Consider the following 27,612-nt stretch of genomic DNA (forward strand, 5'->3'; position numbering starts at 1 on the left):
GCGGGGCTCCACCTTCTGGCCGCGCCCGGGGCGCGCCGTGAGCGGACAGCCGCGCCGCGCGCTCGAGATGCTGCCGCTGTGCCCCGCGCTCCGCCGCGCTCTGCAGGCCCACCCCTGGAGGGGGCCCGGGTGAGTGCGCACCTCCCTGCGGGACCCCCGCCACGGTCCCGCGGGTCCCCCGGCTGGGGGTCGCTTCCTCTGGCGCCCCGCCCCGCACCCAGGCCTTCCTCCCGCTGCGACCCCCACCGTCTCTTGCCTTCCGCGAGGGGGGACCCCCTCCTGGCTCCCACGCTCTGCTCGGAAAGTCGCCTCCTTCGCGCTCGCCTTTCTCCTAATGCTGGACCCACCGCCGAAGTGCGCCTCGATTTTTCTCACAGCGCTTCTCAGCTCCCCACCCTTGGTCTCACATTCAGGATCGATCCACCTCTGGGATTCCCTGAGTCTCCTCTGTCCTTTCCACTGGGACTTCTTACTCTCTTTCCCGCCCCTCCCCCTTTTCAAGTTAATTACCGGGAGTGAAAGGGACTCTTCCTTCTGATAGGTGGAATAGGAATACTTACGGAGTTCGTATAATGCATTAGACGCTGACTAAGGAAGACCATACATGCAAAGTGCCCGAACGGTGCCTGGCACTTAGTGCCCAGTTCTTATTAGTCATGATCGTCGTTTATTACTCTCATTTAAAACTGTGCGGTAGATATTCCAGATTACAGGTGAAGAAACCCACGTGTATTTTCAAGGTGGATCAGCCCTGGAAACTTCCAGGCTGTGGAGTTGGATTCTTGGACCCGTGCCCACTCAACGAATGACAGATGTTCTTAGAGCCCCTTCCTCTTCTGGGCTAGACAGGGTGTGTGTGTATGGGGTGGGGGGGTGGGGGGGTGGGGAAGGATAGGTAGGACACAGACCCTGTCCCAGAGGGGCCCAGTCTGATGGACGGGTGTTTCTCTGGGCCTCCCTTTCAGAGCTGGGTAGCCCCCACCCCCAATTTGAGTTTTGTTTGCCTGACCCCTAGGATTGTGACCAGCCATGTCTCCTCTGCTGAGCTATGCCCTTTCTGAGTTAATCAGTGTCCCAAGGGATGGCACGGGGGGTGCCCTGGACATGGGTCAGTTTCAACACAGCTGTGTGTCCTTTGTGGGTGGGGGCTCCATAGGTATGGGCACAGGAAAGGCACATGGGGGAGAAGGATTGGGGGCCGCACTTGTCACACTTGCCCTTTTGTGGGCTTCTCCCTGCGCTCTGACACCCACTCCCCTCCCCGCGGACCTTACACGGAAGCTCCGTACGTTCCTGTATTTACCGAGTACCCACCATGTGCGGATGTTGTGCTAAACACTGGAAGAGAAGGGTACCCCTGAGATTTGCATGTGGACTTTTCAGTTTAACGGCAGGGTTGGGGGGTGGCGGGAGGAGGGCTTAGCCATAAAAAGCTCTAATATCTGGTAGAAAGCAATCTATATTCTTTTTAAAAAAGCTTAGAATAGCAGTAATATTTCTCAAGCGATTGAGTATGGTGCTGTCGCTAATAAGCACTGTATTATCCCCGTTTTTACAGAAGGGAAACTTACTTTCCAGTTGAGGCGAATGGAAGACCAAATTCGCAGTCAGACTCCAGATTCATGCTCTTAATTACAGAGCTTCCAGAATGGAGGAAAAGCATTTTGCAATCAGATCTGAAGAGTTAGGTTAACCTCTCTCCGTAGAGCAGCTGGCCCGGTGCCCTAGACCCTAGGGTTTCTCAACCTTGGCACACTCACATTTCGAGCTGGGTAATCCTGGGTTGCGGGGGGCTGTGCAGCGTTCCTGGCTTCTACTCACTGGACACCATTAACACCCCGCGGCTGTGACAGTAGAAACATGTCAGGCATCGCTGATTGTCACCTAGGGCAGAAGTGCACCCAGCGGAGAGCCATCACTTTGGAAAAACAGGTTTGATGTTCGGCCACTTTGTCATTTATTCAGTGACTATTTAGCTAACACGTGTCCGTTGTAAAAAGTGCAGATAAAGCAGAAAAGGGTACACACGTCACTTGGAATGTCACCACACAGCGGTAACCACTGTCAGCATTTTAATACCCTTTAAAAAAATTTTATTTATTTATTTTGAGAGAGAGAACGGGGGAGGGGCAGAGAGAGAGCATCCCAAGCAGGCTCTGCCCTGTCTGCACGGAGCCCGATGGCGGGGCTCGAACTCACGAACTGTGAGATCATGACCTGAGCTGAAACCCAAGAGTCGGACCTCAATGTACTGAGCCACCCAGGCGCCCCTAATATCCTTTGAAGTTTCTGTGAATATATATTTTTAATTTTTTTTTTCAACGTTTTTTATTTATTTTTGGGACAGAGAGAGACAGAGCATGAACGGGGGAGGGGCAGAGAGAGAGGGAGACACAGAATCGGAAACAGGCTCCAGGCTCTGAGCCATCAGCCCAGAGCCTGACGCGGGACTCGAACTCACGGACCGCGAGATCGTGACCTGGCTGAAGTCGGACGCTTAACCGACTGCGCCACCCAGGCGCCCCTATATATTTTTAAAAAAAGAGAAAACCCACAGTATACACGTGGGCTCACCTGCAAATCCATTTTTGTAGTTGACTTTTTTATTTCGTGGACTTGTCTACCTTGCCGTCCCCAGGGCCTCATAGTGTGTCTGGCACCTGGGAAGCCCCGAGCGAACATTTGGTGAAGAAATGATGTTCACAGCCCTTCTTGCCAGTAGGTACTTATTACAACTGGTCTTGAGCCAGGGATGGCAACAGCTGCCGTTGGCCTTCTGTGTGGATTATTTTACTGAGCTCATCGGGAGCCTGTGATGTAGGCGTCACTATTCCCATTTCACGGATTAAACAACTGAGGCCCTTGGAAATTAAGGAAAATTTGTCTACACCAGACCCCCCGGTTGACTGCCTCCTGTCTCCTTTGGCCCTGACCTCCTGCTTTTTTTCTCTACTTCGTTGACTCTATGGGGGATGTCCTCGGTGATGTCTTTGCAAATTCTTGTTGGAAAGGGTCAAGATACATATTTATGTTTATATGCAAATTTAATAAACAAAAGAACTATCTTGGGCGCATAGCAGGCTTACAACGAATGTTATTTTTGTCCATTACTCTTACAGCAGACCTTGCTGGGTGCGAAGGGTGCAGAGATGACCCCCCTGCTCCCCAGCAGGGATGGGTGGGCTGGAATTGGCCACAGTCCTGTTCCCTGCCGGAGTCCTGGGTCACTTTGGACTCCTCTCAGCCCACCTGCCTGTTTAATTTTCAGAATTTCAAGCCTCCCCAATGTTTGTCCCGCCTGCCTGCCCCCCGGGATGGGCACAGGCCGGCACATCCCACCGTCCCCTGGACGTACTCTGCTCTCTCAGTCCCCAAAGCAGAGGCCAGGCAGCACCTCTTGCCTGGAATGTTCCCCCCCCGCCCCAGCCCCCATGGTGAACCCACACTCACCCAGCACTTTGCGCCTTTGGCAAGGCAGCTCTCCTTTGGCCCCTCAGCGCCCTGTCTGTAAAATGGAATAATCCTATCAGCCGTGTAGCAGAAGGATTAGACGTGACGTGACAGGTAGATTGCTGGGGTCTGGTACCCCTTACGTAAGTGACTTAGTGAAGGAATAAACAGAACCTGCAGTGATCCTAATACTTGCTTCAGAGGTTGTTGGAAGTCCGCACCCGGGCTGTCATCACAGGCATACCTTGAGCACTTGCTTCTGGGACCCAGCACCTGGCCTGGCATACAGTCGGTGCGGAACACTTGCTCTTGGGATGGACCAGGGGACGGCATGGGGCAGATTCCGACTTCACCTCTCAGTAGTTCTGTGGTCCTGGGCGGGTTGTGCAGCCTCTCTGTGCTGCCTCGTGTCCCCAAGTGGTAAATAAAGGTAGTGATAGGAGCCACCTCATAGGATTGCCTTGGAGATGAAATGAACTCATACACGAAAACCACTCCGAAGAGTTTCTGCTCCTAGAAAACATTGCTTTCAGTATTATTTTTGATCACCTGCCCCACCAGTGGGGTCGTCTGAGTGGTCGTCTTTGATCAGGGACATTCAGACAAGGGGGTCCCAGCACCACAAGAATGGAAGGGGGCGGAGTGAGCCTTCCCTTTATGCTCATTCATTATCCTGAGGCAAAACCCTTTCTGTTGGGACTGACCCTGCTCACCCCAGGGGAAGGGGCAGACACCTGCCCATCTTGGGGGGGTGTCTTACCCCCCTCCCCCCCAGACCCTTCCTTTCCTGGTAGAGATGTCATGGAGCGGATGGCCCTGGGCTGAGCTGTCCGCGTCCATGGACAGCAAGCCACTGCCTGCCTCTCTCCTCAGGTGGGAAGTGCTGGGCGGGAGGAGGACGCACCTGTCCCCTCGGCCCCACTGCTCAGGGGTCTCTGACAGGCTCAGGGTCAGGGAGTTGTGACCAGAGCCATGCACCGCACAGTAATCTCAGAAGGTCAGTCTGCTCCTCTGTGATGATAATGATGGTGATAATCATGGTGCCTTCTTCATTCACTCGCAGCTTGGACTCGGGACATCATCACTTAGCATCGTGCCAGGCAAGCTGTAAGTGCTTAATAAATATTCCTTGATGTTCCCGGGCAATAAAGTGGAAACAGCTCAGCCTGGGCCTGATGCCCCTCCCTTCTGGACCTGCCCTGGGGCCCCCGCACTTTCTCTCTGCTTACCTCTCTGCTCCAGGCCCCTCATCTTGGCGATAAGGAGGGTTGGCCTTATCGGGTCCCAGATACCGGCTGGGAAAGTCTGGAAGCTGAATGAAGCAACGCTAGTTTCCTTTCTGCTCCTCTCCTGGGCCTTGGTCACCCCTGGCCCTAGTCACTGGGGACCTGCATCCAGCTCCCAGGCGTTAGCAGAAGAGCTAACTGGGATGGGAGTCCCGTCCTGGGGGCCTGGTGTCCTTCTGACAACACCTGGGTGTTCATTGTTGTTGTTGTTGTTGTTGTTGTTGTTGTTGTTGTTTTCCTCCCTCTTTTTTGCTTGATGAGTCTGACAAAAGGTTTACCAGTGTGTCCTTTGCGTCCCAGGCAGTGTGGCCGGTGGTGAGCCGAGTGGGTGCAGGCTGGCCTGGGGGAGCCGACACCGTCAGTGGTGCCCTGGGAAGAGCGTGGGGGCTTTGAGATGGCCTGACAGGGCCCCGTCCAGGCGCTGTGAGGGTAGCCTCCCAAGCAGAGGGGATTCCAGAGAAGACCTGGGTGGCCCGCGAAGCGGGCGCGGGGCGGGGCGGGGGGGGGGGGTGGCGGTGATGGGAAGTGAGTCTGGAGGCCTCAGTAAGGATTCTGATTTTTTTGTTGTGGAAGAAACGAGAAGCCATGGAGTGGTTTTGGGCGGAGTGCTTGCTCTCTCTGTGTGTGATCAAGTTTTCACGTTAAAACTAACTCTGGCCTGTGTTGGAGAGGTGCTTGGGGACAGTGGAGCAGCGTGGCCATTGCAGGCATGCAGTCCAGGTCCGAGGGTGCCGTGGGACCAGGGTGGAGGCCGAGGGTGACCTGGGAGCTCGGGCCCTACACTTCCGAACCTCAGTGTTCCCCTCTGTAAAGTTCTGGGGTTGCACTGGCTGGCCCAAAGCTCTGTCCAGTTCTGTTGCAGACCATGTGTGGGTGGTGCGACCTTTTTTTTTTTTTTTTTTTTTTAATTTTTAAAAGAGTGTATTTGTTTTGAGAGAGAGAGAGAGCGCGCGCGCATGAGCAGGGGAGGGGCAGAGAGAGAGGGAGAGAGAGAGAGAATCCCAAACAGGCTCCGTGCTGTCAGCACCCGACGTGGGGCTGGAACCCAGGAATTGTGAGATCGTGACCTGAGCCAAAACCAAGAGTCAAATGCTTAACCGACCAAGCCACCCAGGTGCCCCAGTGTTGTGACCTTTTTAGCTCAGATCCTGGTACTTGCAGAGGGTGGAGAGGGGCAGCTTGAGCTCAGAGGCCCAGGTCATGAGCAGACCAGGCACCCAGGTTGTTAGGGGTCCCTGAGTCAAGTTCAGACTAAGTGGCAGGGCCGAGAGCTGCGCTGACAAAGGCAGGCTGGCTTCACCTTTGCATCCCAGAGCCAGGCACCTGGTAAGTGCTCAGAAAATGCATGATGAGTAAATAGGCAAGTTTTGTTGCCCTTATCTGAGTTGTCTCTTGGCCCTTGCCGTGTAGAATGTGTGCTCGTGACTAAGGAATGCAGTCCTGCCTCCTACGGCCTCAAAGGGCCTCGAAGATCCTCACCAGAGGCTCCAGGCCCTGTGAGTGATTCTTCTTTGCCTTCCCTGGAGCCCAGGAAGGGTACTCCTGTTCATCCCAACTGGCCCAGGAGCCAAAATCAAAGGGGTGGGGTGGTTTTGTCAGGTGTCTTTGGGTTATTTCTGGCTCTCGTGGACTCAGGCTGATCTTTCAATTCTGTTCCCCACATTCGGACTGATGGGCAGCTGGGCCACGGCCTGGAGACTTGCCAGGCATAGAGGAAGCCCTGGAGAAAGTGATCCTGTGGTCACAGTGGGCCTCTGCCCTGGGGAAGGTAGAGAGAGGCCTGGGAGGGAACAGGTGCCGGAGGGCTGGTAGCTACTGCATTCTGCATTTTAAGCTGGATGGAATGTGGTGCTAAATTTATTGCAGCAGTACTTACTGAGAACCCCCCAGGGTTAGCCCCTGATTGTGGTGACCTTGGGGGTGTTTGACAACCAATTTGCCTTTGAACACCTGGCCTGGTGCAGTAACATATATAGAATATGCTACTATATATAACACAGTAAAATAATATATAGAGAGAGTATGTCACTATATATAACATAGTAAAAAAAATACATAGAACAAGTTACTATATATAACATAGCAAAAAATATATATAGACTATGTTACTATATAAAACATAGTAAAATACATATATATTTTTTAAACGGAACTTTAATTTGTGACCCTGAGATCAAGTGTCATGTGCCCTACCGACTGAGCCCGCCAGGCTCTCCTGGTGCAGTAACGTTCTAGAAGACAATTTTCCGGGGCCCTCCGTGTCTAGAAGACAATTTTCGGCTCAGGTCATGATCTCCTGGTTCATGGGTTCGAGCCCCGCGTCGGGCTGTGTGCTGCCGGCTCGGAGATCGGAGCCTGCTTCGGATTCCGTGTCTCCCGCTCTCCCCGCCCCTCCCCTGCTTGCTCTGTTGCTCTCTCTCAAAAATAGACATTAAAAACAGTTTTAGAAGGCAGTTTTCTTAGAGCTACAAAGCAGGAGGGTGAGGAGAGGCCAGCACTTTTCAACCTCACGCTGATCCTGCGGGGCACATGGCCTCGACCCCATTTCTCAGGCGGGGAGCCCGAGGCCTGCCGAGTTTGGAATAACAGGCTGATGTCGCGAAGCGCGTCTGGGTTGCGGTCCCAGATTTGTCTGCTTCCAGAGCTGCGCTTTTTGGCACCCCCCCGGGAGCTGGGGTCCAGGCTGGGTTTGGGGCGCGCACCTCCAGGCCCCCAGCCCACACTCCTCCTGGCGGCACCCTGGCTGCCAGAGGAGGTGGCGGTATCTGATTGGCTGATGGGTGGTGGTGGTTGCTGCTTCCGAGGCCCAGAGAGATGCTGCTGGAACCTTCCAGAAGGCCCCAGACGCACACGCTGCCCCCCGCTTTCCCGACTGGTGTTGAGGCTCGTGGCTGCCGCCATTTTCCGGCCTCTCCGTTCTCTACCCCCCACAACAGGCGGAGGGGGTCTGTGTGGACTCTGACTTAGCATCCAGCACATCTGTAGTTACTGTCTCCTCAGCTCTCCATCGTAACCCCAGGGGGTGGTGGGAGGTTTCTGCCTCTGGTTAGGGGCGGGATGGGGCCTGAGGAACGTGACACGCCTCCTTGGGTGTGGGGGGTGCTGCTGGGGGAGGAGGGAGGAGGCCTGAGCTCACTTGGCCGTTAGGCAAAATCTTGGGCAACCGGGCCCTGCCCTCCTCCTCCCAGACGGCACAGGCCCCTCTCAGCTCTTCCTGTCGCGCTTCCTGCTCCTGGCCTTTGTACTTGCTTTCCGCTGGGCCTGGAATGTTCTTCCCAGCCCTTCTCAGAGCCCAGATGGCCCTCAGAAGGACACCTCCTCGGAGAGGCCCTCCCTCACCACCCTGGCTAGGGCCGCCCTGCCCTTCTCCTTGCTCGTTCTCACATCCCCTCTGTCATCACAGTGTCGCTCGTCCGTGGCCCTCACTGAAGGTCAGCTGCGTGTAGCCCGAGGCCTTGCTGTCTAGGCCACCGCTCTGTCTCCAGTGTTTGGAGCAGTGTCAGGGACACAGCAGGTGCCCCGGAACCTTGTGGAGTGAAGGAAGGGCTGGCCCGCATGGCCCCTGGCTTTGTGTCCTTCCTCTGGGTCTTCCAGACTGGTCCTTGAGCCAGACCCGTTCCCAGGGAGAAAGAATTTAGATAAGAGTGCCCCCAACACTCATAGGCTGAGTGCCCCTGTGGCCTGGAGGAGTCCCCCAGCTGGTGCTCCAGCTCTGGAATGAATGACCTCAAGTCCTGGCTCTTCCCCATCTGTCCCCCACCCTTCCAATCCCAGACATGTTGGGGGGGGTGGTCACTAGTGGTCACCCGTCTGTGGGGTCATAAGGTTCAAGGCTCAGTAGGGTCTCCAGGCCAAGGAAGTTTTGAAACTCGGCACCCTGGACTCAGACCCTGAGCCCCCAAACCAGCCCTCCCTGTGGCTGCGAGCTGAGCTCGGGGCGCTCCTCCAGGGGCACGACCCACATCTTGGATGTTCTCGCCCACCCGGAGCTCAGCGCCTTGTGCCGAGAGAATCCCAGCTGGGTCGCGTTCTGATGAGACTGCGCTCTGGGCCCGGCTGCCTTCTCGGGCTGGGGAAAGCAGTAACCTGGGGCCGTTTGGGAAAGGGGCTGCATCGTGGGGAAGTCCAGGGAGAGTCAGCCCTCTCCGTGGGTACAAAACGCTGAGAAGGGGTTTTGCGTCGATTACACCTCAGACAGCCGTGTGAGTTTGTATGGTTGTTCTCAGCGGATGTGGAGACCGGCCCGGAGGAGGCAGGTCACGTGCCCAGGGGCACACACTGGCAGGTCCAGGACTAGAGCTTGGATTTTGGACCCCAGGGCCAGCTCTCCCCCCCTCCCCTGGCTCTGTACTCGCTCTGGATTTTGGGATTCTGGGCCGGCCCAGGATGCCCCTCCCCGCTGTTGGAGGTCGAGGGGCTGGGTCTGGCAGTGGCCTCCACTGACCTGTCTGCCTCTGTCCCCTGCCCTTGCACCCCAGGCTGCGGTGGAGGCACACCCCCTCCCTGACGGTGGCCAATGAACCCGTCCTGGCATTCACGCAGGGCAGCCCCGAGAGAGATGCGCTGGAGAAGGTAAAGGGTGGGTGGGGACACCCAGTGGGGGTAGGGAGGGAGCGGGACAGCCTTGGGCAGCCCCCCAGGATGCCTTTCCGTGCCTCCAGTCACCACCCCCTTCTGCACCTGCCCCCAGCCTGGGAAGGAGACCAGGTCTGGGACAGCCGTGCGACTGGAGGACCAGAGAGGCTGGGAGCAGCAGGGTGTGGCCCAGGGCCACCTGGGGGCTCAGTCCAGGTCGGGGGTTGTAAGCCCACAGGTGTTGTATGCTTAAAGACATTCTACCACTAATTGCCAGGATTTTAAAAATGGTGAGAGTTCCCATACATTTCAGATACGGTTTTCTCATCTTTTTATAACGGGAAGACCGTCAACACTGGCCTCCCCTTCCCGCAGGACAGCAGGGGACAGTGGCCAGGGGCTGAGTCCTGCTGTCCCCGGAGGGGAGCAGACGCTCTCTGCCCTCAGACCCGGGCCCCTTCTCATACCCGTTCCGGCCGGGCAGCTGTGTCTGCGGACTCCGTGCCGGGCTCGTGGGTGGGGCAGGGAGGGGAGGTGGGTGCCCATCCGCTGTGTTATCCTCTCCCCAGGCCTTGAAGGACCTGAAGGGCCGGACGGAAGCCATCCCGTGTGTGGTGGGGGACGAAGAGGTGTGGACCTCGGACGTACGGTACCAGGTGTCGGTGAGTCTGGCGTGCGGGTGGGGCGTCTCCCCGAGTCTGGGGTCTGGCTCTCAGGCAATAGACCAGCTCCTAACACAGGGTCGCTGCCTGCAAAGGGCTTTCTGGTCCACTCCCAGATTTTGAATTCCGTGCACCGATAGCTAACTGCCCAAAGCCGCCTTGGAAGTATAGTCATAAAAGGTGCCAACTTCATGCCCGCCGAGACGGAGTGAAACTCGTGACCGCCACCCGCTTCGCCGTCTTCTTTAGAAAAGTCGACCACCTAGAGAGTAGGAAGGAAGGACAGAACGTCAGAACTGAGGTGATCCCTCCAAAGAAGGGATGGTCACCCAGGCCCTGGCCTCTGTGTTGGAACCTGCTGCTCTAGCAGAAGACGAGCTCATCTGAGGTGAGCACCCGGGGCCTGGCCACGTGTCGCCGCCTCCTAGAAGCCCTCCTGCTGGAGCCAGGCTCCTTCTGGAGGCGCATCTGAGAGGCCCTGTCGTGTCTCCACATGGTAGATTCATTCACAGCCTATTTCTTTCTTTCCTTTTCTGTTGTTTTTTTTTTTTTTTAATGTCTATTTATTTTTGAGAGAGAGAGCGCACAAGTGGGGGAGGAGGAGAGATTGAGAGAGAGAGAGAGGGACAGAGGATCCGAAGCGGGCTCTGTGCCGACAGCAGCGAGCCTGATGTGGGGCTTGAACTCACGAGGCTTGAGATCATGACCTGAGCCGAAGTCGGACGCTCAGCCGGCAGCCACCAAGGCACCCTCACACCCTATTTCTAGAGAAGAGGTGGAGGCAGTGTATTGACTCACACAGTGCGGTAGGATAATCTCGCTGTGACCTCCTGGCTGCAAAGTGAGAGCCGTGGCGCCCTAGGTGTGGCAGACAGCCCAGACTTGCCTTGACACCTTCCAGTGACCCCAGGAAGAGAACATCACTCACGCTAGTCAGGGTGTTCTTGAAATCCACCCGCATGATGGGAGAAGCCATTCCCGATACGGGGCCGGAGAGAATTTCTCCCGAGGGTGGCGGAAGGACATGGTGATGTGAGAAGCAGGGTCCCCACGGGAGTCTCCCATCGCATGCACAGTGTTTCACGGGGCCGCCGTCTTGCGCCCTGTCCCTTGGTGCCGGCTGAGGACATCCTCACGGCCCAGTGCCTGGGGGTGCCAAGGGGCCACCCTGCAGGCCCGTGTCTGCTGCTGGGGGAGCTTTTCCATCTGGGGCTCAGGGTGCAAAGTGACACCTGTGGCTTTTTTTCCCCATCTCCTCATGATGGGGAGATTTTGGGTACAGACTCCCATGTCCGGCTTCTCTGGGGGGTGGGAAGATGTGGCCGCACAAGGCTGGCATTCCTGCCGGGCACCACGGTGCTAGAACGCAGCAGTGGGCGGCCTTCCGGGGGCCCTGTTCCCCCCCCCCCAACCCCCCACTCCCCACTCTCCACTCCCACGCACGATGCCAGCCCTCTCCACTCACCGCTTTTGTGTCTCTGGCCCCAGCGGGAGGCCGGCCGGCCGGCCTGCTGGTCCCTCAGGCACCTGCCTGAGTGCTTCCCTCAGCGGAGCTTTTGTGAGACACGGGATAGCCGTAAGGCAGCCTGCTCTTCCTAAGAAGTGGCAGAGGCCTGTGGTCTGTGCTGAGGGCTGAGAAGTGTCCCCTGCGCCTGTGCCCCCCCTGTCTGTCGGGTCAAAGGTAGGAGTGACCTGCTTTTGTGACCATTGGGGGTCTTGGCCACGATTGGGAGTTTGCAGCGCATCCCCATGAGGGAGCCTGAGGGCGAGCCCCTGGCAGAGGACCCGCCCCATCCCTTCTTATCCCTTGTGTGGCCATGACCCTTTGTAGCTCAGAAAGGCTTAAAGCAAATACCCACCTCAGCTATGGGGAAGGAAAAAAAAAAAAAAAGAGTGTGTGTGTGCATGTGTGTGTATACACAGATACGTGTTTTGAAACTCTGCGCAAACAGGCATACGTGGGGCTTCTAGCTTCGTGCAGTCCAACCGGTTGCAACATGAGGGCCTTGGAATGCAGACAAGGCGGCTTTCTCTGTGGCCGAATTAGCCAGAAATCTGCCTCAGCCCTTCTTTCTAGCAGAGCGCTTGTAAGTCGTGGTAATAAAATCCTGCCAGCCACCCACGCCTCCTCGGGCCCAGGCCCTGGGCAGACGGCTCCGCCCTCTCGGAGCCGCCCCGGGGGACAGCAGGGTGGCACACGGGTCGACGAGGAAAGAGACGCGAGTTCCAGCTGGTGAGGGACCGTGGGAGGCACAGGTGCCACGCCGGCGACGCGGGGGCCACGCGGGGCTGGGTGGTCGGAGGCCTCTTCGGACTGGTGGCCGCCGAGTCGAACCCCAAGGGTGAGGTTGGGTAGGGGTTCACTGCCGGGCAGAGGGGTCCTCGGGCAGAGTCCCGCAGGTGGAGACAGGCCCAGTGCGCCACAGAGAGGAAGCCAGGGGGGCGGGGGACGCGGGGCCCCACCGAGAGAGGGAGAGGTCGTTGGCGGTGACTTTCTGAGGTTCTTGTCGGCTGTGGTGAAGGAACCTATTCCGGGAGTGCTGGGGAGTCCCTGGAGGGGGGTTAAGGAGGGCGAGACTTTCCAGAAGAGCCCTGTCGCTTGTCACAAGAGTATGCTTTCTAGTTTCGGGGCAGCAGAGTGAAAAAGCGAGGGCTTGGCAGAAGGTGTGAGGCTGGACGTAGGCCCACGCGTGTCCAGGGCTCACGGGCGGCCGGGGAGTTTGTGGTGGGAAGGCGAGTAGACAGCCGGGGTGGAGCCAGGATGGAGGAAGCTGTCAAAGAGCCGGGAACCAAGCCCCGCCGGGGACGCCAGCCCCAGGCGGACCAGTGTGGTGCCTGCCTCCGCGGAGGGTCTGTGCCCGGACCCGGGAGCTCCTCGCCTGCCCCCACGGTGCTGGCTGGTGGCCGCCTTTGAAACCGTGTGGCCCCACTCCTTGAGGCTGCTGAAGGGGGCACCTGACCCCAGCTGGGCCAGTCGGGTCTTGACCTCCCTGCGCCTCAGTAATGGGGGTGCCATGTAGGGTCGTTGTCAGGTGCATGGCGCCCCCGTGCAGGAGGCCGCGTCAGCTGTGATGGCGCCTCTCCCTGTCCCTTAAGCGGAACCTGTAGCTAGTTTCTCAAAAAAAAGAGAAAAAAAAAAGGGCCCCAGGGGCAGGCCTGGGAATCCTTCACCTGATGTGCAGAGGCTTTCCCCTGACCAGCCCTGGTCCTCACGCGCCTGTAGTGTGGGCTTTGTGTCATGTCACATGTGCCTGGACAGCCACGCTGTGCCCAGCCCGCGACTGAGTCCTGGCCACAGGCAAGAAAGATCCCGAGGCGTCCACACAGCATCTTCCGTTGTCCCTGGTGGATTTCTCCAGAGCGAGGCTTAGGGGCTAACTGTGGGCTAAGCCCCGTGATGACACCTGCTTGCGGTTTATAGAGCCAGGAACTGGCGTATACTTTGGACGGACCAGGAAACTCCTAGATCTGTAATTTGGGGGAGAGTAAAGGGCTGTACCCTTTCGCAGGTGGGGGAGGGAGGCATGTTGTGGCTCTGTCCAGATGGAATCCTGAGCAGGCTGTGCAGGGGTGAGGGTGGAGACCCTAGGCCCCCGCTTTGAGGGTTCCGAGGATGGCTCGGGGTGGGAGTCGCCCACAGGAGGCGTCCGGAGCCCCCACTGCTGGATCAGCGGCCAGAGGGCGTGATACCTGGCGCCCTGGGAGCACAACTTGGGATCGGTCAGTTTGCCCGGCCCCTCAGGGCTGTGCCAGGTGCCAGCCGAGAGTGGCTGAGTTGAAACGTCAGCATGCACATGCGGCTGGAGGCTGCCACATGAGACAGGAAAGCCCCAAAAGGCCCATTGGGCGACGGGTGGGTGGCAAAAGTGTTGATAATTGTGGCGTAAAGAAGTGAAACGTCTCCCTGCTGTATTGCTTACGCTCGCACGCGGCCCTGCCGGGTTCTGTGTGTAAATATTTGTTGAGGGTCTTCCCTTCGAGATGAGTGTCTCTGGGTCCTGTGCAAGGGGCTGGAGAAGCGGTTGCTCTGTCCCCTGGGCACTTGGGGCACAGCAGAAATCCTGAGCGGTTCTCAACTCCCGTGTCTCGTTTGGGGGCCTCCCATGGTGGCATCGCCCCTTCCTGAGCCGCAGCCGCGTGCCATGCCTGCTCCGGAAGCATTTTCGCCTGTGAGCTCATTTGGCCCCCCCCTCCCCATGCCATGAGGCGGGGGGGGGTCCCCCTTTCCCATGTGGGGAGACCTGGAAAGGGGGACTCAGTTTACATATGGCCCCCAGCTAGCGGGTGGCAGAGCTGGGATGCGATCCCGTGTCTGTCTGACCACGAAGTCCACGCTTTCCCTGAGGCTGTGCGGTCCCTGCCTTTCTCGGGACTGTGAACCTTCTGGAGTGGGAACCATCTCCCTCACCGAACAGCAGGTGCTCCGTAACCCCCAAGTGAGAGAGATCAGTGTGGGGATTGGAGGGGATTGGAGGGGAGAGAGCGAGTGTGCTGAGGGCTGTTGCCTAGAAAGCGAGCTCTGAGCCCGGCCACGTCCCCACCCGTCCTGGCACCTCCCTCCTGGGCAGGGACCTCACTCTTCTCTCATCTTTCAGCCCTTCAACCATGGACACAAGGTGGCCAAGTTCTGCTATGCAGACAAGGTGAGTCTGGGTGGGGGACTGTCCCCGTGTTGCCCTGCTGGCTGCTGACATGCTGTCCGTCGCTGCTTCCCTCTCTGGCCGTGGGGGGCGGAGTCTTTCACAAGGCCAGGCCCGCTGTGGTTAACTTGAGCCAGAGGAGAGCTCTGTGGGCTAAGGCTGATGTCCCCTCACATGCCTGTGGCCGTGAGGCAGCCTGGCTTTCGAGGGAGAGTAGAGTCTCCAAGGCTGAGTCGGAGAAATTGGAGACGCCCTGGATGGAAAGCCAGACAGAGGCTCGGCATCCTGGAGGGCCGACGAGAAGGGCTGGGGGGCCCTGTGGCAGGGGGTCTAGGAGCCAGCGTTCAGGTGGCAACGGGGACAATTGCCATCAGGGATGCCGGTAGCAAGTGAATATCTCAGGCTGGGGTTCTGGCCGAGCAAGGGCAAGGCCAGGCGCCTGACCTTGAGGGCTGGAGGCTCTAGCTGGTGGGTTTGGGGGCCCCTGGAATAAGGGGAGGCCCTGATGAGACCACAAGAGAAAGTGGAACAGGTTTGACCATGGACGGACTTGGTGCTGACCTACCTGGGAGGTCCCTCAGACCTCCAGATGGTGGCAGGACTGGCTCTGAGCCTTGGCTGGGCCAGCAGGTGATGGGACACCACGTCTGCAGCTGGTGGGGGGCGGGGGGAGTTGTGGTGGGCAGCACTGAGGGCCAAGGAAGCCACAGGTCCTTGGAGAATGAATAATCTCCAATCTCCTGTCTCGCCCATTCCCCTGGGGCCCTTCCTGTTCTAGGAGGCAGCTCCCAACCTTTTCCCTTTCATTAGGCCCTACTCAACAGAGCCATCGAGGCCGCTTTGGCTGCCAGGAAAGAGTGGGACCTGAAGCCTGTTGCAGACCGGGCCCAGATCTTCCTGAAGGCCGCAGATATGCTGAGTGGGCCTCGCAGGGCTGAGGTCCTGGCCAAGACCATGGTGGGACAGGTGAGGTGCCCGTGGGCACAGCTGGGGTGGGGTGTGGGAGGCGGTCATACTCCCTCCGATGCAGCACACGTCAGTCAAGCAGCTTCTGGGTACCAGGACGTGCTGTGCCTGCTGGAGCCAGAAGATGTCCTTGAGGTCCCGTCCAGCCCTCCAGCCTCGGTCAGACCTCCGCGGCCCTCGGAGTGGTCTCTCTGACTCCTCCAGGCGGTCCCTCCAGCCTTCCACACCACGAGGGTCTCTCCGTCACCAACAGTCACGTCCCAAGTCCTGCGCATGGCACTCAGGGCCCCTTGTTTCCGGCCTCTGTCCAGCTCCCTGGCCACTCTGCCCTTCCCCGCCAGGCCATCCTGCCCAGGAGGCCGCCAGCCTGGACTTAGCGAGATCCCTGGACCCTGCAGGCATCCCGTCTCCCTGCCTCTGCCCAGTGTCCTGCCTGGAATGCCCACTCTTCTGTGCCCTGTGGACTCTTCCTGTTGAGATCCAGCCCAGGTGCCACCTCCTCTGTGGGGCTTCCAGACTCTTCTCTGTCCAGAAAGATGAGCCCCACCTCTGTGGCCCTGTAGCACGCTGTGTGTGCATCAGTACGGCTCAGATCGCACTGGATGTAATGAGTTCCTGTGTGTTTGTCACCCCTTTACAAGCCTTTTGGAGACAGCGATCCCGGTTAACTGTTCTCCGTCTTCCTGGGCTACACACAGCATCTCTCTGGAGTCACAGAAGCTCCTGATAGGCGTTTTTCGGTTGAGTGCACGTTGAGCCAGAGTGGCATCAGCAGCTCAAAGTTGGGAAGGGAGCCGAGGGAGAAGGGTTAATGTCACCCTCCCCAGCAGCGAGCCTTGGGCATTTGGGCGGCCACCCCACTGCCCCCATGCCTGCTCACTGTCCTGTGGCTTGAGCGCCCTCTGCTGCACAGAGGTGGTATGACCACTCCTCACCAGCTAAGTGCCTCCGGATTCTCAGCAGCCCCTGGTGGGGGTGGCATTGTGGGCTCCCCAGCGTCCCGGATGAGCCACGCTTGGGCAGGGAGAGGCGCACACAGTCTGCCACCAGATGAAGGTGCTTTATTTGACTAACGACTCTGGCGCTTGTAGGAAGCGTGGCTGCCTCATAGAGCCAGGGCCAGCGCACCTTGGCTTCTGTAGCTCCAGGTCCCAAGCAGGATGACAGCTGCCAGTGACTGTGTGTGCCAAGGAGGGGCTGCCCTGATCTGGAAGAGCCCCATGTTGCAGCCCATGAGGCCCTCCCCCACCCCTGGGACGTTTGCCATCAGGAGGAACGGGCAGCATAAGGAGATGTTTGCCTCCCGCTTCTTGGTCCAGATGCCCCTGACGGCACATCCTCACCCCGGGGGGAAGGAGCCGCCAGCACTGTGGGCACATGACGTCACCGTGGGCACATGGTCGGTCTTGGAAAGGGGCTGTCGGGAGGCACGTCTGCGGCCGCTGACCCCCCGCCATCCTGCACGCAGGGTAAGACGGTGATTCAGGCAGAGATCGACGCGGCGGCTGAGCTCATTGACTTCTTCCGGTTCAATGCCAAATTTGCCGTGGAGCTGGAGGGTCAGCAGCCCCTCAGTGTGCCGCCCAGCACCAACAGCGTCGTGTACCGGGGGCTGGAGGTACCCTCGGGTGGCAGGGCGGGCGGGAGCCTGCTGGAAGCCTTGAGCCTGGCCTCACCGCACTCCCTCCCCACCCCCCCCAGGGCTTTGTGGCGGCCATCTCTCCCTTTAACTTCACTGCGATCGGCGGCAACCTGGCGGGGGCGCCAGCCTTGATGGTGAGTGAGATGTGGGCAGCGGGTGGGCACGGGGCTGCTGGCTCTCCGTCCCATCTCAGCTGACGAAAGGGGCCCAGCCCTGGTCGTGGGAGATGCCCAGAAGGTAGAGGCAGTGTGGGCCCGTGGAAAGACTTTGGGGCCAGAGACTGGTTTGGACCCCAGCTTTGCCCTGGCCCGGGGGACCCCAGGCCAGGCCCCTGAACTTCTCTGAGGCAGTTTCCTCCTCCTCCAAGTGGAGATCTAGGAAAGCCCACGTATAATAGGGTTGTGATGAGCGAGCGAAGCTGCATGCGGGACACGTCTGGCCCAGCGTGGGCTCCGTATGTGGAGAACGTTGATGGTGATGACACATCGCTTTTGAGCGCCTGCTGTGTACTCTCTGATTTATCTGTCAGATCTAGGAAATGGTGACGCAGATGAGGATTCAAAGTCCCTGGCTTCCCTGCCCTTGTCAGGGTGGAGGCAGCCGTCACCCTCATGAGCTCCTGCTGAATGGGGCTGATGCCCCCCTGCCTTTGGAGGTGGCTCGAGGGAGGGCCGACACTGGCAGGGCCTGGGCCCCACGTGGGGCAGCTGGCTGATCTTGAGGATGGTCCTGCCCCGGGCTGTCCTTGTGCATCCGCACCCACACAGACACGCACACGCCCAGGCGCCCACGTGTCTTCACCCAGGACACATGTAGAGACAGCCCTGTGAGCGCTTGCCCGGCCACACCCAGTGAGTGCCCAGTGTCATGGAAACACCCAGAACAGACCTGCCTGAGGGGTGCTGGCAGGACCAGTCTGTACAGGCTTCCAGAGGAAGAGTGGCCTTGGCCAGAGTGCGGGGGGGCGGGCAGGGCAGGGTGTGGTCTCACTGACTTAGGGCTTTTAGAGCACCGTGTCTGACACCTGGAGGAGGAGTGGGGTCCTGTAGGGGACATGCTGGCCTGCCCGGGGGCCTGGCAGTTCCAGGTGCGGGATGGGTGTGCTTCGGGATGGGATGGGAGTCGGGCCTGGTGACTCCCGGCCTTGTGACTCGTCACCGTGTCTCCCGGGCAGGGCAACGTGGTCCTGTGGAAGCCCAGTGACACAGCCATGCTGGCCAGCTCTGCTGTCTACCGCATCCTCCGGGAGGCTGGCTTGCCCCCCAATATCATCCAGTTTGTGCCAGCTGACGGGCCCACGTTTGGGGACACTGTCACCAGCTCAGAGCACCTCTGCGGCATCAACTTCACAGGCAGCGTGCCGTAAGTCCCCGGGTTGGGGCGGGCCGGGTGGCGTGGGGACGTTTGCCAAGCGGCTGCCTCACGACCTCAGTGTGGGAGCTGGCGGTCGGGCACTGACCATACCCACTGACTTGCTATGTGGCCACCGGTGGCCCACGTCACCTCTCTGAGCCTCCGTTTCTTGACCTGTTCACCAGGAACGATGGTCCCTACCTTGTAGAGTCATCGTGAGGGCCCGGTGAGTTAGCAAAGAGGAAGAGCTTCACAGGCAGGATGCAGCCTATGGATGTTCGGTGATGCTGAGTTTGATGCCACTGCTGTCACTGGGAGGGGCACAGGGAGCTTGGAATGAATTGGAGGAGAGTCAGGAAGGCTTCTCGGAGGAGGTGGCATTTAAGCAGAGGAGACGGCTGAGCAGAGAGGGGGCAGGGAGAGTGTTGTAGGAGAGGGAGCAGCACATGCAGGGCCTCCAGGCCAGAGCCCCTGTGCCTTGGGAGGTGGTGGTTCCCTGTGGCTTGGAGCGTAGAGTTCCGGGGCCGAGGTGAGCGAGTGCGGACAGGAAGTGGTTCGATCGTGACTCCTCACTTACTCACCGGCAGGTGTATGTCCAGCGAACAGGTGGTTGGACAAGTCCTGCCTTTCGGGAGGTTTAGTCCCGTGACTATGAGGCCCTGAGAGCCCGCCGGGGTATCCGCACTTCATCCCGAAGGTGACGGGAGCCACAGGAAGCTTTACACGTGGGGGTGTGCATTAAGCAGCTTGGTTTCGAGCAAAGATTGCAAATGGTAGTTCTCCAGCTGGACGTGGGAAGTGGCTCTGTTCTCTTTGACTCCTTATCAAGATGGATCAACCTGGTACAGTTGGGGCAGTTTCATGCAAAAACCCAGTTGAGATTTATTTCAAGCTTCTTTTGGGAACCTGAGCCCTCTGGGCCTCCGTGTCCCCCATGGCACCCCCTGGCTGGAGGTGGGGTCCGGGTGCTCTGTGGTCCCTGTCACCCTCACCAGGCCCCGGCTGTCTGCATACTTGGTCATCCGTCCCCAGCCTGGACCTGCTGGGCCCCTGCGTTCGCAGCCTCTGTCCTAGATGATCGCTTCGACTGCCCTGTGCACAAGTCGCTAGCGGCCAGAAGCGGGAGACCAGTGAGGAGGCTGTCCGCGTGTCCGCGTCTAGGGAGGGACAGCAGACGCCTGACCAGAGTAGAGACGGGAGGAATGGATCCCAGAGAGCAAGTGGCAGGGAGGTGCGGTCACTTGTCCGAGGAGTCGGATCAGTGGAGGAGGGGTGTGTGTGGGAACATCCGGGCTCTGGCAGAGGGGGCCCAGAGGGCACCGAGGTGGGCACCTGGAGGGCTTGGGTGAAAGTGACGAATCATATGCTGGTCTTGGAGTTTGAGGTGCCCGAGGGTCATCTGAGTGGAGATGTTGGGGTCGGCACTGGGGTCCTTCCAGGTGTCCCTGGGGACACCTGCGGTGGCCTCCAGTCTCCCTTCCCCGGCCTCAGGCTCCCCTACCCCCCTTCCGGCTAGGGTTTGCCAGGTGTGGTGGCGGCGTTAGAACTGCTGAGGAGGACCGTTTTCCGAGAAGACCCGCTCTGCCAGTGCGGGCCCTACGGGTCCCTGCCTATTAGCGGGCGGAGCGGGCCTGGCCCCCATTTGCCATGCTCTGACGAGCAGCGGGCTTAAAGGTAGGAAAGTCATAAATTAGTATTAGCTACTGTGTCGCAGGCTCCCTGGTGATTAGCATTTTTATTGTTTTGTGGTGCTGAGGTTGGTCACACTTGGATCTTGGGGACGAGGTGGGGGCCTGAGCTCTCTCTCCCAGGGCGCTCCTTGGTTTGGCCTCTAGAGCCCTGGGCGCTGGGCTGGGGGCGCCCCTCCCAGACCATGGCGGCGTCTGGCCCCCCCCACCGGGCGCCTGAAGCGTGGCTGCGCTGACCTGAGCACTTGACCTACATTAGAGCTGCCACGGAACAGCTCTGCCGGGTGGGTTGTTCGCTCCCGTGCCCGGGCGGGGTGCACGGTTTGAGGCTCAGAGAGGTCGAGTCATGAGTGTCAGGTCACGTGGCCGTGAGCGTCTGAGGCAGGACCCCCGCGCGACCTTCTCTGTGTCTTCTTGCCGCCAGGCCTGCCGTTGCTGCCTCCCCCTGGGCCCCAGACGTCACCTTTCTCCAGGTGTCTCACCTGCCCCCGCCTACTCAGTTCCCTGCCACCCTCCCTGGGACCCCTGCCCCCACCCGCTAGGCTTTTGGGTCTCTTCCTGGGGTGGTGCCTACTCCCCACCCCCCAGGGCCCTCGCTGTCTCAGCGGCCTCAGCTGGCTTCCTAAGCCTTGCGCTCCCCTCTGGTTTCAGCACCTTCAAACACCTGTGGAAGCAGGTGGCCCAGAACCTGGACCGGTTCCGCACCTTCCCACGCCTGGCTGGAGGTAAGGGCCCCTCTCCTGGCACCCTCTCCCGTGGCCCCAGGGACCGTCCCCTGGCCGTCATGAAGGAGGAAGAGAAAGAGGCAGAGGTGAGGCCCCCATAGGTGGGGCAGCCCTGTGGAGGCTGAGAAGTGAGGGGCTTAGGGGCGGAGCCTTAGCTGTGCTAGATCCAGGGGGTCGCACCAAGGACTTTGGCCTCAGAATGAGCATTTTTCCATCCATCCATCCATCCATCCATCCATCCATCCATTCCTTCATTCATTCGTCATTCAGCAAATAAAATGTTAAGCATCTACGTAGGCATTTCTGGAGACCAGGGACGCGTGATGGCAAGAGACACAGACCCAGCCCTCAGGAACTCGTGTTCCGGGAATGGAGGCAGATAGTGGACGTGCAGATGGTGATGCTGGGCCGTGACGAGAGCAGCGCAGAATTCGAGGAGGGAAAGAGGGGGTGTGCGGAGGCCCCAGGGCCGTCTAAGGCAGTGCGGGGGCTGGTGGTTCGGCATTCTTGCTCCTGAGCTGGTCCGAGCTCCGATGGCGGGGGGGGGTGCGGTCAGGGAAGGTGCACCCTCAGCCGGCTGTGGCATCTGCACCCCAGTGCCGCCCTTTATAAGGTGGGGAGCAGGGAGCTGTCCACGGTTTTCTCTTCTCTGCCTCCTTCCCACTGTGCCCTGAGGGAGAGAGAGGCTCTGACTGGAGCTCACGACCCAGAGATCAAGAGTCTCAGGTGCTATCCGTGGAGCCAGCCAGACGCATCTTCAGTTTTCCTGTCTTTAAAATGGGAATGATAACGGGGGGGAGGGGGGGCTGTCGTGAGGCTTTAGTGAGACAAAGCAGAAAGCGCTTTGAGCAGAGCCTGGCGGGCGGTTAGTGCCTTGTGACGGGAGCTGCTGTTAGCTGATGTGGGAGGAAGCCGGGGCCTGGAGGCCGAGGAGCCTGGGGAAGGGTGTCGCCGCCGTGGGTAGGGAAGAGGGGCCAGCCCTCGGGGCCGACGTGGAGCGGACCCCTCTCCTCTCACTGGGTTGGGGGGTTGGCAAGGTGCAAAGCAAGCCGTGCCCACTCCTGGGAGTAGATTGGCTCCTGGGAGCCTGGGATTCTGGTTCTTTTTCTGCCTCGATGGTGGGCGGCACCCCTGCCCCCGCCTCAGTTTCCTCAGCCGTGGAGCGGGACAGGGGCCTGGCTCGCCGGCTTCCGGGATGGTGTCCGGCCGTGGCCCTGCCTTCTCCCGAGCCCGTCCGCTGGGTGTTGGGGCTGGGCGCACCTGCGGACAGGTGCAGGTGCCGCGGCGGGCGCCCTGCTGCCGAGAGGCCTGTGCTCCACCCGCGCCCCCTCCCCCCTGCAGAGTGTGGCGGGAAGAACTTCCACTTCGTGCACCGCTCGGCCGACGTGGACAGCGTGGTGAGCGGGACCCTGCGCTCGGCCTTCGAGTATGGCGGCCAGAAGTGCTCAGCCTGCTCCCGCCTCTACGTGCCTCAGTCGCTGTGGCCGCAGATCAAAGGGCGGCTGCTGGAGGAGCACGGCAGGATCAAAGTGGGCGACGTGAGTGGCGCCTCATCCCCGCCGCGGCCCAGCGGGTGGCTGATGGGATTGGAGGCTCCCGCGCTGTGGCTTTGGCGGTGGCAGGCCTGGGATGCGCGGGGAGGGGGCTCCCTTTGTCTCCGGCCTGCAGTGACTCGGTGACTCTGTCTTCCGGTGCCTCCCTTGCCTCCAGCCAGCAGAGGATTTTGGGACCTTCTTCTCTGCAGTGATCGATGCCAAGGTACGGGCACGGAGCAGGCGTTCCCGGGGGGCTGAGCCCTGGCCTGGGTGGGAGAGGGAGGAGACGCAGGGCTCTTGACGGGGGGGGGGGCGACCCGGCCTCGCTGCTCCAGGCAAGGCCCACGGTCCGACAGCCCCACAGACACGCCCGCCCTGAGCTTGAAAAAGGCAGAAATGTCCGCCACCGGAGAACTTGCTTCCCACACACCCTGCAACCAGGCTCGACGAGTCGCCCCCTGGTTCACGTGCATACACACCCAGATGGGCCCGCACGTCCGCAGCATGAGCCCAAACACACGTGCACTCGTACGTGCCTGTCTGCGAGCACATTCGTGGTCTTGGTGTGCAGGCGTGCGTGTAAGTCACCCACATAGACATCCACGTCCACGTGCACGAAGGTGCGCACGTATCTCCAACAGAAACAGATACACCTGTGTGCACGCGTGCGTGTTCGTGCGTGTGTTCACACGTACGCAGGTGCACGTCAATCTGCATTCGTAAGTGTACACGTAACAGGCAGGTGTATTTACGCACGTACCTAAATGTGAAGACGCGTGACCTCGCGTAGGTGCGTGCGTATGTTACTGTGCGCGTTGTGTTTCTGTAGGTGTAGTTGTGGCTCTACCACACACACATTCTCACAAACGCTCTCACACCCCTGTGCACGTCTGCCCTTGTCTCTGCCGTGACTCTGCCGGATCCTGGCTTTTGCCTTCTTCCCATCTCCCCACTCCGGTTTCAGAATTCGGGCCCTTTGGGGTGTGTTGGGGACACTGCTGCTTGTCATCAGCTCCGGCCGGTCTGTGACACCCCTCCTACCCCCCCCCCCCCCCCATCCCCAACCCCAGTCCTTCGGCCGCATCAAGAAGTGGCTGGAGCACGCCCGCTCCTCGCCCAGCCTCACCGTCCTGGCCGGGGGCAAGTGTGACGACTCCGTGGGCTACTTCGTGGAACCCTGCATCATTGAGAGCAAGGACCCACGGGAGCCCATCATGAAGGAGGTGACTGGGGCGTAGAGAACAGTCTCCCACCCGAGCACAGCGCATGTGGGGCCCTTGCACGTGGGTTTCTTCTCGCGGTATTATCCCATTTCACAGACAGGAATGTGAGGTAGGTCCCGGAAAGGGAGTGTCTCAGTCCCCGGGAGAGCGGGGCCAGGCCCACTGACCCCAGATCCGGTGCTCTGTCCTTGACACCGCTGACCCGTTCGCGGCCACCGAGCTGCTGCTGTCGGGACCTTAACGGCGAACACTTACAGACTCTTAACTCTGGGCACCTGTCTGAGAGGAGGGGCCGTTCCCATTCCCGTGTTACAGATGACCAACGGAGGCGGAGAAGTCAAGGCACTCGCCCAGGATGGCAGTGCAGGGGGTGGTGGAGGGGACGGGGGTGGCTGGCCAGGAGGGCCGGCAAGCTCCCTCGGGTCCTTTGCCAGGTCAGGGTGGGGCGGGCAGGGCAGGGCAGAGCGTTGCCGTCTCCTGAGGGAGCCCAGCGGCAGACGCCTGGCTCTTCGTGCAGGTGCGGAGCTGTGGGCCGAGCCCCGGGGACTGGGGAGAGGCAGAGGCCAGAGCAGGGCGACGGGGAGGCCTTGGGGCTCTGGTCCGGGGGCGGCGGTGGGGGTGGGGGGGGTCTGACCCTAGGGCTTCCTTCCGTCTCAGGAGATCTTCGGGCCCGTGCTGACCGTGTACGTCTACCCGGACGACAAGTACAAGGAGACGCTGCGGCTGGTCGACAGCACCAGCAGCTACGGCCTCACGGGGGCAGTGTTCGCCCAGGATAAGTGAGTGGCGGCCGCCCTTCTGCTCTTGGCCTGGTGTCCTGCCCCCGCCACCCCACGAGCGCCCTCCTGGACTTGGATCCTTGAAATAACGCCGCCCCTTCCCCTCACCTCAGCCCTGACCGGCAGGCAGGCCTCCCCAGCAGGGGCACAAGACTCTTTTTTGAAATGTAGATCCTGGGGTCCCCTTATTGGGGGCGTGGCTGGGGAATCCGTGCTTTTGACCGGCTCCCCTGGGTCTGATGGGGCCCCACTGAGGGTCCTTGCCTCATGCTGCAGAGCAGAAGAATTGGGCTCAGGGGCCAGGAGCATACTGCCTTATCTCGCAGAGGCCATATTTGAGCCCGGGGCCAAGGCACCAAGCCTGAGTCTTGGCTTTTCCTTCCTCCGTGACGCCAGCCGCCGCCCTGCCTGTCTCCAAGAGCGTGGAGTTGGGATTGGAACCTGGGATCAGGGTGGCGGTCTGGAGGTTCCCCAAGCTCCCGGTGGGGGAGGGGGAGGAGGCAGGAAAACTGGACCAGGATGGGCCACTCGCACGCAGCCTGACCTCTTGGTCAGCTCGTGCAGCAGCTCCGTGAGGGAGGCCATGCTAACCACTTTCCAGAAGAGGCTCAGAGGCTCTAAGATGCTGCCTGTGGCTGGCCCGTGTCATGGGCCCGAGCTCGGCCTAGTGCTTCAGCTGGGCAGCCGGTGTGGGCTGGGCTGCATGGTGGAGGTGTTCGGACCTGGGGCCGGCGGGAGGGGAGCCGGCTGCCCTTTTATCACTGTCCTGCCTTGTAGGGATGTTGTCCAGGAGGCCACCACAATGCTGAGGAACGCCGCCGGCAACTTCTACATCAACGACAAGTCCACTGGCTCGGTGGTGGGCCAGCAGCCCTTTGGGGGGGCCCGAGCCTCTGGTGAGTGGGTCCCCCTTTCCAGAGGGGAGGCGAGTTCCTGGCAGGAGACTCCGATCGCCTCACCTCAAGGGTGTTCAGAGTAATAGGAAACACTGTGGGTGAGGCGCTGGGCTGTCTTCTTCCCGTCTTACTGAGGAGTAAACTGAGGCACAGGGAGGGGAAGTGACTTGTTCGAGGGCACATGGCTGGGAGGTGGTGGAGCTGGCATTTTGGTTCCAACACCCACACCTCTTACCACCATGCTCCGGTCACTTCAGCGTCCTCGTGTTGCAGTTGGGGAAACCGAGACTCAGCGTGGGCTGGCACTTGCCCCAGGTCCCAGCCGCCCTGTGGCACAGCCCAGGCCAGGCCCCGGGGCTCCTGGCTCCCAGCGCGGTGCTCTCTCCACAGTGCTCCCAGACACTCCTTGCGGGGGGGGCACACAGACCCGGGGAGCGGGGGCCTCCTGTGCTCACTGGTTCCGGCCTCCCCTGACCTCCGGCCCCGTGTGCTGCACAGATGCGCTCGGGAAACCTTGGCCTTGTGAACACGTTTCGTTTTAGTTCAGCTGCTTGTTGCCTGTGCCGGTGTCCCTGTTGTTCCGTCAACTCTTCCCCGCCCCCTTTCCCTTCCTCCCGGAGCTGCTGTGTCTTCTCAGAGAAAAACGGAGCTATCTTTTCCACAGGAACCAATGACAAGCCGGGAGGGCCCCACTACGTCCTGCGGTGGACGTCGCCCCAGGTCATCAAGCAGACCCACGAGCCTCTGGGGGATTGGCGCTACTCATACATGCAGTGAGCCCCGCTTCGCACCTTTGCCGTCCACCTGTCCGTCCAGACGGCTGATCGGTGCACACCGGCCCCACTCCAGCCCCTTCAACTCGCTCCCCGTGGACGGCCCCCTTCCCAGAGCCAAGACCTGTCCCCCCCCCCCCCCCCCCCCCCGCCCCACACCAGCCCACATCCTGGCCTGTCCCACCCTGCAGGGGCAGGTGCGGGCTCTAGTTTGAGACCATGCTGGGGAGGAACAGGGCCACTCCCCTGTCTCACCGGCTGTGCTAGAACCTCTGTCTGGTAGGTCTGACCTGGTGCCCTGTCAGTTCTTTCCCTCTCTTTTCCGGCCCGCTGGCTCAGGGACCTGGGGAACGGCAGTAACGGAGCTCCCGGGATCCTCTGGGGGAAACGGAGGCATCTCTGGGACCCTTGGCAAACCTCAGCATCCACAGGGACTCCTGGCCTTGGCCTCGGCTCCTCCGGCTCTCCGGGATTCGGTGTGACCCAGGGTGGCCTGCAGGGCACAGAGGACACCAGCTGGCCTTGCCCTCTTGGGTCTGGGCCGCCCACCGTCCTCACTAGCTGTCCTAGCCAGCGGGTACTTCTGCCTGACCACATGCCTTAGACACCCGTGTGCCTTTCTCCAGGGTACCTGTGTTCTTTGGAGGCCATGCGATTCCTGGCAGTCTCTATGTGGTGGGCCTAGGGTTCCCCCTCAGGAGCTCGGTCTCCACTGGCCGAGGTAGAACAGGCCCAGGGAGACTTTGCTGCCACCTTCTTCTGACCCGAGAGCCAGCCTTGAGTTCCCGTCCAGCCTGGGCTGGGGATTGCCTGTAGAACCTTCCCTCCTTCGCACAGAAGTGGCTCCATGTGGACTGGGCCCTAGTGGCCCCTTCTTTGATGCGGCCAGTAGGTGGAAATTCACCAAAACCTACTAGTTGGATTGCAGGTGGCTGGGGGTTAGTAAGGGGTGACTTTGGAGGACAGTTCCCAGGGGACCCTGAGAGTGCTGGCCCTCCCTCAAGGACAGCCGGCCTGGAGTCCCCCATGGGGCTGGCCCCCAAGCACCATGGTTCTACACTGGCCCACGGTCAGGGTATGATGCTCCCCAGGCGTCCTTCCACGTTGCCGTTGCCTTCCAAGTTCCGCGTTGTTCCCTGGAGAGGCCAGGGCAGTCTGCTGGGGAGAGGTGCTGGAGATGTTCCCGGCTCCACTGATTATACACTGTGAGGGGGCAATGAGATTCGTTCTGATGCCACCCAGTAAATGCTTGTTACTTAAGTTGGTGGTCTCTCTGGCGGGGGCGGGGGGGACCGGCCAACTTCGCCAAAGGCTGATGGTGGTGTTCATACGTCCTTCGGGACAGGCGTGCAGGGCCCTCGTGTGACAAGAGGGCGGGCGGGCCCTGATGTCTGGGGCTATGTGCTGGAGGTACGGGCG

The 27,612-nt window shown here is 60.1% G+C and overlaps 1 protein-coding gene across 1 annotated transcript; it reads left to right on the forward strand.

Annotated features, from left to right (window-relative positions):
* The first annotated feature begins 25 nt into the window (after nt 1–25).
* On the forward strand, nt 26–27,453 carry ALDH4A1 (aldehyde dehydrogenase 4 family member A1). The gene is made up of 15 exons (XM_047871199.1): nt 26–129; nt 9,215–9,308; nt 9,881–9,973; nt 14,569–14,616; nt 15,424–15,579; nt 17,048–17,197; nt 17,281–17,355; nt 18,396–18,583; nt 20,914–20,987; nt 22,329–22,525; nt 22,698–22,745; nt 23,593–23,745; nt 24,403–24,524; nt 25,302–25,420; nt 26,085–27,453. Exons 1-15 carry the CDS (start codon nt 68–70, stop codon nt 26,195–26,197), a joined length of 1,692 nt encoding a protein of 563 aa, XP_047727155.1. The 5' UTR covers nt 26–67; the 3' UTR covers nt 26,198–27,453.
* Nucleotides 27,454–27,612: the final 159 nt, after the last annotated feature.

Source organism: Prionailurus viverrinus, chromosome C1 (assembly GCF_022837055.1).
Source record: "Prionailurus viverrinus isolate Anna chromosome C1, UM_Priviv_1.0, whole genome shotgun sequence".
Lineage (NCBI taxonomy): Eukaryota > Metazoa > Chordata > Mammalia > Carnivora > Felidae > Prionailurus > Prionailurus viverrinus.

Coding starts and splice junctions, on each gene's coding strand:
- ALDH4A1 (XM_047871199.1), top strand. CDS start 68: ATGCTGCCGCTGTGCCCCGCGCTCCGCCGCGCTCTGCAGGCCCACCCC. Junction 20,988..22,328: donor CTTCCCACGCCTGGCTGGAG/GTAAGGGCCCCT, acceptor TCCCCCCTGCAG/AGTGTGGCGGGAAGAACTTC. Junction 25,421..26,084: donor TGGGGGGGCCCGAGCCTCTG/GTGAGTGGGTCC, acceptor TCTTTTCCACAG/GAACCAATGACAAGCCGGGA.